This window comes from Dromiciops gliroides, chromosome 4 (genome assembly GCF_019393635.1).
Source record: "Dromiciops gliroides isolate mDroGli1 chromosome 4, mDroGli1.pri, whole genome shotgun sequence".
Classification (NCBI taxonomy): domain Eukaryota; kingdom Metazoa; phylum Chordata; class Mammalia; order Microbiotheria; family Microbiotheriidae; genus Dromiciops; species Dromiciops gliroides.
This window is the reverse complement of record NC_057864.1, coordinates 308,517,847-308,529,569: the sequence shown is the minus strand read 5'-3', so window position 1 is coordinate 308,529,569 and position 11,723 is coordinate 308,517,847. Positions and strand designations below refer to the sequence as shown.

Genomic DNA, 11,723 nt, shown 5'->3' with positions numbered 1-11,723 from the left:
AAACAAAACAAAGACAAGTTGGTGAAGGCGCCGCTGATGACTTGGATTTAAGGAAAATCGGGGAGGAAACGCCAAATTTGTTCTTGCCAGCGGCAAGGAGGGCAGATCTGAAGCTGTGGGCGGCAGCGCGTATTTTTTGTTTTGTTTTGTTTTTTGGGAGGGCGGAGAGGAGGGCGAGCTTGTGTGTTAGTGTGTGTGTGTGTGTGTGTGTGTGTGTGTGTGTGCGTGTGCGTGTGTGTGTGTGTGTGTGTGTGTGTGTGTGTGTGCGCGCGCGAGTGTGCGTGTGTGTATATGAGAGCTGGGAGCGCCGCGCGCGTGTGCTGGGGCGGCGGGGATGGCCGAGAAGAGGAGAAGCTCGCCCTGCAGCATGCTGAGCCTCAAGGCTCACGCTTTCTCGGTGGAAGCGCTGATCGGCGCCGAAAAGCAGCAGCAGCAGCAGTTGCAGAAGAAGCGGAGGAAGCTGGGCGGAGACGACGCCGCTACAGTCGCCGAGGGAGGCGGTAGCGGCAGTGGCGGAGGCTGTGAAAAGAGCTCCGTGGAGGGAGCTGAAGGCGCCTCTCTACCGCCGCCGCCAGGGGCCGGAGCCGGGGCTGGCGCGGGGTCCCTGTCTGCCCGTAGCTGCGCGGAGATGGAACGGACCTGCGGTTCCCGAGGACCTGCCGGTGAGTCCGCCCCTTGCCCGCTTTCATCCCCAGCGGCACGAAGCTGCACTGGATCCTAGGAGAGTCAGCCACTGGTCCGGGACCTTAGTAGGGTCTGCCACTGGCCTCAAGGCAATTCCCGGGGCTTCGAAATGCCCAGGCTCCCTCCGGGCCTCGGGCGGCTAGGGACTGCTGCGGGGAGGTTCCTCTGCTCGGCAGGTTTCATTTGGGCTTTGGGGTAATCAGCCGCAGGGAGGAAGGCTGCAGTGTCTTCTCAGTCCCTAGCTCCTGGAGCTGCGGCTGCTGAGATGCCTGCACTCCCGCACGCGCAGCTGTTTACGCCCGTGGGTGGCAAGGCACAAGTAAATGTCTCAAAGTTACTAGTCAAACTTCCTAGCTCTCCACTCTCTGACTTCCGAGTCTCTCTGGCTGATTAAAAACAACAACAAACAAACGAAAAACAACACTTTATTTGAAAACGTCGCTTTGGCCACTACGCTTCTGACTCACGCTTTGTGCGGCCTTTTCCTAGACCCCCTCGTTTAAGCCGCCGCCGCTTACTTCCCCTCTCCTGCCCCCCAAACCCATGCCAGTGTCGCGGCCCATCAGAGATGCTCCTGCTTTCATTTTAAAGCGTTCCCCCACTGCTAAGCAAACAGGGTTTGCAATTCCCTTTCTAATTGTTTTTTAAATTGGTCCGCCTACTTCTTTAACACTGGAATGCATAAATTGACTATAGAGCAACTCAGTCAAGAGGGAGATAATGTTTTCATATTTGATTTCTCGACTCGGGTTTCGCACTGAGGGCTCATTTTCCTTTTTTTTTTCCTGGAGCCCTTTTTGGGACGGGAAAAGGTGCTCAGGGACAACAGGTTGGTGCGAAGCGGGAGAACTAGGGCTTTAACTTTTTAAAAAAATGTTTTTGCATTCCTTGAAATCAGGTATTGCCTTCATGTTTTATGGAAAAGACGGGGAGTGAAGCAGGAAATCCTTCTAGCCCTCTTAACGAGGGTTGATGAAATGGATTTTGTCAAGTGGGGTCGGCAGGCTTTTTGCCAAACTTAAGTAGGATTGGGGGGTCCGGGCCGTTTGTTACCATCTACTTTCGGACCCGGGCTGGGAGGCACTTTGAGGAGGGTACAGTTCAGCGGACTGACCCTCACGGTTTTCCCTCCGCTTTCTCTTGCCTGGCCGAGGTTAATTCATGCCAGGTGGTCGGCGGCTGCAACTTTGTTTCCCATCCCAACGCCTGCTTGGTTTACTGCTAGGTGCGCGGCCCTGTCATCTCTCTCTGTTGCACCCCAGTCCTTCCTTTCTTGGAGGGCGTTTTCTAGTTTCAGCCCCATTGTGGAGATCCCAGCGCTGGCCCAGGCCGGCGGCTCCAGGATGGGGAAGGTGGCTGGGGCCCGAGGTCGGGCCTGGGGGTCAGAGGAGTATGTCTGGCCTGGCACCTCACGTCTCTCCTGCTCAGAGACTCAGTCCCTCTACTAGAATTCAGAGATGCAGAAGCAATGGCTGTGAAGGAGGCCTCACACATCAGTTTCCAGATTGTCAAATAGTGAGGGGGGTGAGGTTAGAGGCTAATGCATTATAGAAAACAAGGGAGGATATCCACTTCGTGCTTGGTTTCTTTGGGGCACCCAAATCACAGCCTTGCTTTCAGGGCCTGCCTCTCTCATTTTTTCCACTTTTTCCCCCCGACTCCCTAACTATGTTCAGTATCCTTTCTCTATTTTGCAGGCGGCTGTGAAGACGGTTTCCAATCGGGAGCTTCCCCAGTCGGGTCCCCGGGAGCATCTCCGAAAGGATCTCCAGTTCCTCCTCCAGCCCCTCTCCCGGCCCTGCCTCGGGCCGGGTCCCCTTTACCTTCCCCACAGGCACCACGGGTGGACCTTCAAGGCGCTGAGCTGTGGAAACGTTTCCACGAAATTGGCACGGAAATGATCATCACCAAGGCGGGCAGGTAAACGGCCAAGCTGTCGGAAAGACCGACCCTTTTTTTAACTTTCCACCTTAGTAAATCAGTTGGAGAAAGCACAAATAATGGCTTTCAGTAGTTGGGCCACCCGTTTTTTCGAGTGCTCTGCTGTGTCACCTTGGTTAGAAGAGGCGGTCAGGAAGAAGCATAGACAAACGTGTTCCATATTTGTCCCCTTTTTGGCCCTTTGTGAAAGGGGGTGGGGGCGGTGAACTGGAGCTTGGTTAGCTGTAGAGCAGAGCTTTTGGGAAAGCTGACTTCATAATACATCCCCGAAACCCAGAAGAAAATAACTGGCTTAATATAATAGGCCCTTAGCATTCAGATTCTCCATGGAAATTAATTTTAGGTGTGGAGTTCCACCTCCATACAGTTTTACAAAGGCTTAGAACATGCTCTGCCTTCCAGTAATTTTGGGATTCGGTTTTATGCTTTCAACTTCCATTCCAGTCCTGGTGGTTTTGAGTTTTCAAATGCACATTTAAGGTTACCCATTGGTTCTGTATTACCCAACTCTGTTTAAAAAACAACAACAAACTGTGAATCTTCTAAGTTGTTTTTCCCCAAGATTGGATTGTGATGAAAATAAACTTGAAATTTCATAGTAAATTGTTAGCATTTTGAGTTTAGATCTTCTCTGGACCGTTTTTCCTCCTCTTTGAATTTACTCTTTTTAGTGGGTGGATGATGGATCCTCCCCAACTTAGTTTTCTAAATTACACGAAATCAGTAATACCATCAATGTTTTTTTAAAGAATAAATCAGTTTTTCACAGATAGTTTTTAATAAGCTGTAGAGGTTTATACAAATGGTAAGCAAGGTCTAAAACCTGTAGTATACCCCTCTAACTATAAAAATTAAACTGATTCATATTCTAGGCAATGAAAGCACAGAAGCATTTGGAGTTTTAGGTTTCCTATTCATTTAGCACAGTCCCAAAGTCTATGAATAATATGTTCTCTTAAAAGGAACCCTCTCTCCCCCACCCCCAACTTCCAGTGGGTACACATGGTAAAAACCTGCATAGCATAAAAGTATCCAAACTTATTAGAAATTACAAAAACATATTTTATTGAATCCATATGCTTCTTTCTACATTTTCAGAGGGTTTTTTTTCTATTAATGATCCAAATTCAGTCTTCAATAGCACAAAGTAACATTTGTCTTGTGAAGGGTCTAGTGAAAGACTTTATCTTACAGGTGCACTGAAATAACACTAAAAATGAGCTAGCCAGTCAAATACTCCCATGCCTAGTTAGAAATAATGGAATTTCTTTTCTATAGATACCTTCTTTAATTGCATTCATATTTTAGGTGGGAAAGACTATTTAGTTACTTAGTATTAGGTATCTGAGTCAAGAAATTAGAGTAACCAAAGTAAGATTAACTGTAAAAGTTCTTGGATATAAGTCATAGTGGGGAAAATGTTTTATTTTAAAATTTAAAATTTTGTTGTTTTTATTTCTCCCTTAATTTGTTTCAAGACTAATTATATGGTGTTTAATTTCTTACTTTTGCTCTTGAAAGCATTCGCATCTTTAAAAGTTACATGGTTTGAATATTACAGGATAGTGGCATCCTAAGGAAGTAGAGATAAATGAAACGTTTTCCTAAATGTTGTAATTAGCAGATTCTCTAGCTATCCATGCTAAACAAGATTATGTTATTTTGGTTAGTTGTTGTTGAGGTTTTATTATTATTTTGGAGGGGTGGAGTGGGTGGTATATATACCTTGTATTTGGTTTCTGCTTTCAATAAAGAAGTTTTACTATACCTTTCAAACTTCGAGTAACTTTTGTTCTTCACCTTTAGCACGTTGCAGACAGGAAGTCCTGTCTCAATAAAGAACATATTGTTTCGGGTAGAGCATGGCACCTTGGCTCCTTGTGGCTTTTTATAACCTTTGTAAATTTCACATTAGAATCTGCTTCCCCTACTTCCCAGAATTTAAATTCCCAGTCTTCTACTAAATATACTTTCTTGTTTGTGTATTTGTGTAAAACATGCTGCAAGCACTTTTATCAAAACAAATCCATTGCTAACTTTAGTGCAAGCTCTCTAAGTCCACTTCTTTAACTTGAAATAAAATGAAAGTTTTAGTAAACTTTGGTACGTGTGCATGGTATATCAGATTACATCTTATAAAGCAGTTTTGATAAGTGTAATTTTCTGATTGCTTGGCATTCATTTGTATTGAAATAGGTATCTGAAGAGATAACTTTGTTCATCTCAGAAAATTCCCCTTCCCTGTCCTCCAAATCCTTCTTGGTTGCATATGAGAATAGAAGAGGGACAGAACCATTTGATTTTTGTCTTTTATTTCTAGTGCCTACCACAATTTCTGGCACATAGTAGTTACTTAGTTATATCCTCATCATCAGATTGAACTGAATTGATTAAATAAACAAACATCACCATGCCCATTCCTTAAAAAACGATAATGGCCTTTCCCCTTTATTTTGTGTAGGAGGATGTTTCCAGCTATGAGAGTGAAGATCTCTGGTCTAGACCCACATCAACAGTATTATATTGCGATGGACATTGTGCCAGTGGACAATAAGAGATACAGGTATTATTAATGGCCTATGGCAGATGAGCCCAGGGACTGAGTTTTCAATAGGAGTGGAATTTGTGAGATGCAGATGATTATGGATTTTTTGGTTTTAGTAGTTTAACAAAAAGATTTTCATTTCCTCATTTCAGAGTCTAAAATCTTGTACTTGGGCCAAGAATAGAAGGATCATGAATTTCCTAGGACAGCGCTTTCTACATGTGGTGCCCATTGCCTTATGTTGATGAGGGCTCTTTGTTTTGTTTCACTTTCCTGGATGCTATCATTCCTTTGACTCCATGAAAGATATTTAATAGGGAACATTTTTAGTGCTGTTTGGTTTCTGGTTTAAAATCTCTACACTGGCCACTTTGCTTTTTAAATTAACGTTCTATTTTCATTTTAGTTGTTGGAGTAAGTATGTGAATAATGCAGATAATACTATTTGCAAATTGATGATCCTTACAAATTTAACTTAGCATTCTGCCCCCCCCCCATTCAAGTAAACCTCAAACAAATGCAGTATTTTTGGTACACTAAATTGAATTTGGGACAGATTTCTAAAAATATATTTATACAAAACAAAAATCTATTTATGTGTGGGTTACTTTTTTATTTAATTTTTAAACTAAACAATAATAGAAAGCACCATCGTTAATTTACTGACACTTTAAAAGGCCTGCAAAACTAGTTTGTTTTCTTCTTTCAGCCAACAGCACAGTTTTTAAAATTACTTTTTATAAAACTTGGGCTTTGCAGTCATCATTTATAAATGCAACTGACCACCAAGAAGGCTAAAAAAAGGTCATCTGGAGTACAAATTGAAATTTTGTGTATCCTCTATAAAGTTTAGTTCCAGATTTCATGGACAATATATTCTTTGTTTGAATTTTTTTTTTCCTCACAAAAGAATTAGCAAATCCAACAAAAGTCACCACTGGATGTTGAGATTTTTTTAAAAAAGTATTTACTTGCATAGGAGATAATTGTTTTTAAAGCTTACTTATCTTTTCCATTTTATATTGTGTATAAAGGACCAGAATGGTTTAAAGAACAATCTTACTTTTAATGGGTTGCTAACTGGAATTAGGTTTGGGTTCCATATAACATTTTTTTCAAGTTGGATAATTGCTTTATTGAAACAGTTGAATGTTGTTAGAAGAGCAGACAGATTTTAATTAACAAATAGAAGTGTAGATATTAATAATGTGGGTAATAGAAAAGACAGTTTTATTGATCTTGATTTTCATTATAACATGATTCCATTTGTGTTTTGTATATCTGAGAATTTTAATGGAAATTATTATAGCTTTTTAAATGAGCTTTGAAGATGAAAAGTATACTTGGTGTATACTGAATCATAGAGGCATAAAAAACCAATAAAGTTTGTTCTGTAAATGCAGTTTGTTTAAAATCCATATTCGAATCTGAGTTTTGCCATAAGCAGTGTAACATAATGTAGGGAAAACTAGAAGAAACCATCCATTTTTCTTCTAAACCAGCTTTCCTCAAATTAATTTTTGGTTATTTTGCTGAATGTAAATTATTCCCTAATTTTATATAAGAGCAATAGAGTAGTGAGAGAAACAAACAAACAAAATGTTTCAAATAAAAAATCTAAGATGTCAAATGCACTGTTCCCTCACATTGTAAAGTATTTTATCTGCTGCTTTCTATGCAGGGAAATATTATAGTTCAGTATTTAGATTTACAATGTTTGACAAAGAATTATAGAATGCAACTTTGCTCCTATTAGTGGGACTTGCTTTTCAAAATCATTTAATATGTATGGCTTTTCAGGTTTTTTACGACTTGATCGTGGTTTTTTCCTCGTTTGCTAATAATCCAAACCATCCACAGTGCCATTCTTTTTTTTCTTATATCCTTCCAGAGCTTACATCTTTTTCTTTTGTTTGCAGCAGTACTAGATGTTAAAAAAATGCATAATAAATTCATATTCTAAATTTTAGAAGATTATTTAGAAAGTAAAGAACATTGGTGATTCTATACACTGGTATAAAATGAATACACAAAATTAACACAGAAGAAGAATTATTTATTCAGAAGGAGACTTCCCAAATAAATTAATTAAAGCAAGGCTTATAATTGTTTAATTACTAGTTTTTATTTTTCTAAAGAGGGAAAGAAAGAATGTTGAAATTTCAAAAGAAAAACACACTGAAATATGTGGATTTATTTGACAGATGTACTTACACCTGAGAACTTATGGAAAAATTTTGTATTCTTTGAGTAATAAATTAATGACCCATGCAAATAGATGTTATTTCTGATAAAATTTTTAAACAGTCCCTTGGAAGTAACTTCATGTTGCATTTGAGAAAGCAAAAAAGAGAACTAAAAAAATACCCCTGCAGATAATTTAAGTCTGCCTTGCCTCCCACCCTTTTTCTTCAGGATTCATTAATGAGCTCTGATTGAAGTTTTAAATGAGTGTATTTTAGATTAATATCAATAACCGATAACTATAAAGATCAGGAATGGATTTGCCACAAAATATAAAGGTTAATTTCATATTGTTAGTTAAATTTAGCAAATAACCACATCTGTATTTTGGTATGATATCTAAGTGAACTGGTATATTTCCCTACAAAAATATAAAGTAAATTTTAATTCTTTTTATTTATTTTCATAATAGGATCTATTCTTGAAATAGTACAATTTAAAAATTATTTGAGAATGTTCCATATTTGGGGGAATTGTTTTCAGAAGTAGTTCTTTGGTTTACAATTTATAATTAGTCCTTGGAATTATGGGATCCTTAAATAGAATGGGCAAAGAACAGATATAAAGGCCTATATTTCATGAATATGTACAAGTTAAAATAAACTAAATGATTTATGATTAGCTTATGATATTTTAGCATTAAAACCCCCAAATAACCAATTGAGAAGAAAACTATAATTGCACTTTTCAGATTCCTTCTCTCTCCACCCCCACTCCCAACTTCTGCTATTTCTATAAATACCTGAATGTAAAGTGATTCCAGGAAGAAAGATGTATTATATGAGCTGACAAGCTCTTCAGATTTTTTTGAGATTTTGCTAAGACTTCGGTACAATCTGAGGGGATTATTTGCCTGCGAATGCATAGAACAGACTCTCGAGACCAAGAAAAATTAAAAAACCAAAGCAGCACGATCGCTGTCATTGTCACATTTTCCAAATATTAAGATGTTCAATATCCAGTAGCCTGAGGTTGAGATGGGAATTTAAGAGTTGGTATGAAAGAATCAAGACATTTATCTTTGTCATGGCACTCATATCAACAAAAGCTACCACCAATAGTCAGAAAAATACCAAAAAAAAAAAAAAAGTGTTGTTCTGTTTTTAACCAGTATTGGTTGAGGAAGGGGGGTGATTATTTTTATTCTTACTGAGTTGGCACCATTGTTGATCTCACATTTGATCCAAGTTGCTGTGGCTTATGCTTCTGTTCCCTTGCTAGGTATGTTTATCACAGCTCCAAGTGGATGGTGGCAGGTAATGCTGACTCACCTGTACCACCCCGAGTTTACATACATCCTGATTCTCCAGCTTCAGGGGAGACTTGGATGCGGCAAGTGATTAGCTTTGACAAGCTGAAACTTACCAACAATGAATTGGATGACCAAGGACATGTGAGTGCCTTGCCTTGCCTAACTGAAGCAAGGAATTGCTTTTCTTTATGCCCAGTTATTGCTGTGCCCTATTCAAATGAACTGTTTTCTAGACTTTGCATCATTTTCCTAGATAAAGCAGTTATCCACAAGTCATGAAAAATTTGAATATGTTTTCTTCAAATAACATCTGTGGACAGATAATCCTATGAAAAACTATAGATGTTGAGACTGAATTTTGTATTTTCACCTGAAGAAAAAGAAAAACTAATTAGCCCTCCTTTTCTTTTTAATCACAACATTTATCTTCAGTACCATGAGGTGCTAATTACTGCACTCAGAATATGAACAGCATGGGAGCTGGGTTGACTGAGATAATGATTTATTACATACCTTATGCATTGAGCTCCTTTCCCAGCTGAAGTTCATTACTTCACAATAACTGGCTGAAGTTTATGCTGTTTGAGTGTTCTGTTTGCAAGCTCCACATTATTTAGTTATGACATTATCTGATGTGACAAAATGTGTTATGTTAATATTTCTTTTCTCCTTTAAAACTACTGAAACATGACACGTGTGAGTCAATATCTGCCCAGCCTCCCTCAGTGATAGAGCTGTTTTTGACACTAGTAAAAACAAAACAAAACAAAACAAGTTAAAATTAAAAAGAATTCTTTTTAGCAAAATATATTTTGTACACCATTATCATCAACATTGTAGAAATGCTCTGTTGGTCTCCTTTCAGAACAAGTACTGAATATTGTAAGGAACAGTCTGATAAATGAGAGAATACATGTTTGAGAAAAAATTTGGGAGTCTTCTATCCTGTCCTAAAAAATACATATGAAAATAACATTGCTTCTGCATAATCATATGTGTACAACCTTTATCTGACTGCTTGCCACCTCAGGAAGGGGAGAGGGGCGGGAGGGAAGGAGGGATAAAAATTAGAACCATAGACTATATATAAAAATCCTTATTACATCAAAAAAATAAAAGAAAGAAAGAAAGGGCAAGCTGTCTAGAAAAAAAATAACATTGCTTGGTTTCAAAAAGGAATGAAGAAAATGAACATCTTTGTTAGCAAATTATGGGTTGTTTTAGAGAGAAAAATCTCACAACCCTAAACCAACACAAATCTTCAAGGAATGATAGTTTTACACATGGGATGATGGGAACAGGATATGATTTGTAAATCACAGAGAGATTCTTGTGCAGCAGGCCTTTAAAAAAGACATTCTTGTTGAGCCTAATAAAAACTTTGGATTGGCAATAATTTTGTTTATTGATTAGTTTTTGGTTGCTCTTTGTGACTTTTAGATAAGGCCCCTATGAATTCCATTACTAAATTTCATGTCAGATGTTGCATTTTATTATTTGTTTGCCTTATTAAAAAAAACCTTTTCATTTATATAACCAAATTGAAACAATTGTTTATTTGCCTATATGTATTTTTACAAAAAAGTACTATATTTTAATATGCAATATTAACGGAAGTAAACTGTTCTCATGCTACTATGTCTGTTAAATTTCAAGAGCATATGGGTATAATGTATACATTAAAATCTATTCAGTATAGCACAATTTTAACTTTTATTCCAGCATGTCTAATTTTAATGAGTTCTTCAGTTTAGGAATAGATTTTTCAAAGATATAATCTGAAACTTTATACTGCGAAGTCCAAATTCTTTTCTTAATACTTAATATTTGTAGTATCCTCGATTCAGTTAGAGCATTCTTCACAAAGCTATACCATTTAAAATTAACAAAGTATTCTTTTTTTTTCTTTAAAGAGTTTTCAGTTTAGAAATAATAACTAGTAATTGACTAAATCAAACAGCACTTTAGCTTAGCATAATAAAGTGAAACTGGCATATTGGATTCTTTTAGAATGTTTTTTTTCTTTTAAAAGGCTGTAAGATAAAATCTCCTGTTAAATCCAGATGTTTATAAACTTTTCATTCTTTATTACTAAGAAAAGTGAAATGTATCCATCAAAAACTCTATCACCCCAGAAAAGTGTCCTTTCCAATGGAAAATTTCTCTTAAAATTGTTCAGTGTTACACACACAAAAAATGTGGAATGTTGCACTTGAAGGGATTTGTGCACTTCACAGTTGCTGTGGGAATAGTAAAAAATTATGGACTTATCAGTTGGTGAAGAGAAAACAAAAGGACCCAAGAGTATCTTCAAGATAATAATCTGTCATATCAGAATCAATAATTCTGTCATTTCACATAATAAAATAAACTGTGCCCACTAGAAAATAACTGTGTCTCAATCAGACATTTAATTTACCTCTAGTTGGCTAAGACAACAGCAGTATCACATTGATTGGATTTATAGACGGCTATATTTGGTTCTTGGTGTTCTCTCTCATAGTCTGTTACTACAATAATAAGCTTAAATTCTTTTCCCTTTAAAATTCTAGAGGATGTATCACCTTTCCCAAATCAAGATATGAAATTAAATTTGAATAACATTTTATACAACTTCCTTTTTGAATCATGTTATTGTCTAGTCTTTTCCGTCATGTCTGACTCTTTGTGATCTTGTTTGGGTTTTTTATTTGTTTTGTTTTGTTTTGGTTTTTTTGTCAAGGCAATGAGGGTTAAGTTACTTGCCCAGGGTGACACAACTAGTAAGTGTCAAGTGTCTGAGACCGGATTTCAACTCAGGTTCTCCTGAATCTAGGGCCGGTGCTTTATCCACTGCACCACCTAGATGCCCCCTGTTTTGTTTTGGTTTTTTGGCATAGATGGAGTGGTTTGCTATTTCCTTCTCTGGATCATTTTACAAATGGGAAAACTGAGGCAAACAGAGTTAAGTGACTTGCTTAACATCACACAGCTAGTATGTGTCTGAGGCTGGATTTGAACTTGGGTCTTCCTGACTCCAGGCTTGGCTCTCCATCCACTGTGGTACCTACCTACCCC

General features: G+C 38.0%; 1 protein-coding gene across 1 annotated transcript in view; it reads left to right on the top strand.

Annotated features, from left to right (window-relative positions):
- The first annotated feature begins 334 nt into the window (after positions 1–334).
- TBX18 (T-box transcription factor 18) overlaps positions 335–11,723 on the top strand; it is a 34,399-nt gene continuing 23,010 nt past the window's right edge. The window contains exons 1-4 of the mRNA XM_044005225.1: positions 335–662; positions 2,382–2,604; positions 5,087–5,188; positions 8,636–8,807. Coding sequence (XP_043861160.1) covers positions 335–662; positions 2,382–2,604; positions 5,087–5,188; positions 8,636–8,807 — 825 coding nt within the window. The remainder of the gene's footprint in view (positions 663–2,381; positions 2,605–5,086; positions 5,189–8,635; positions 8,808–11,723) is intronic.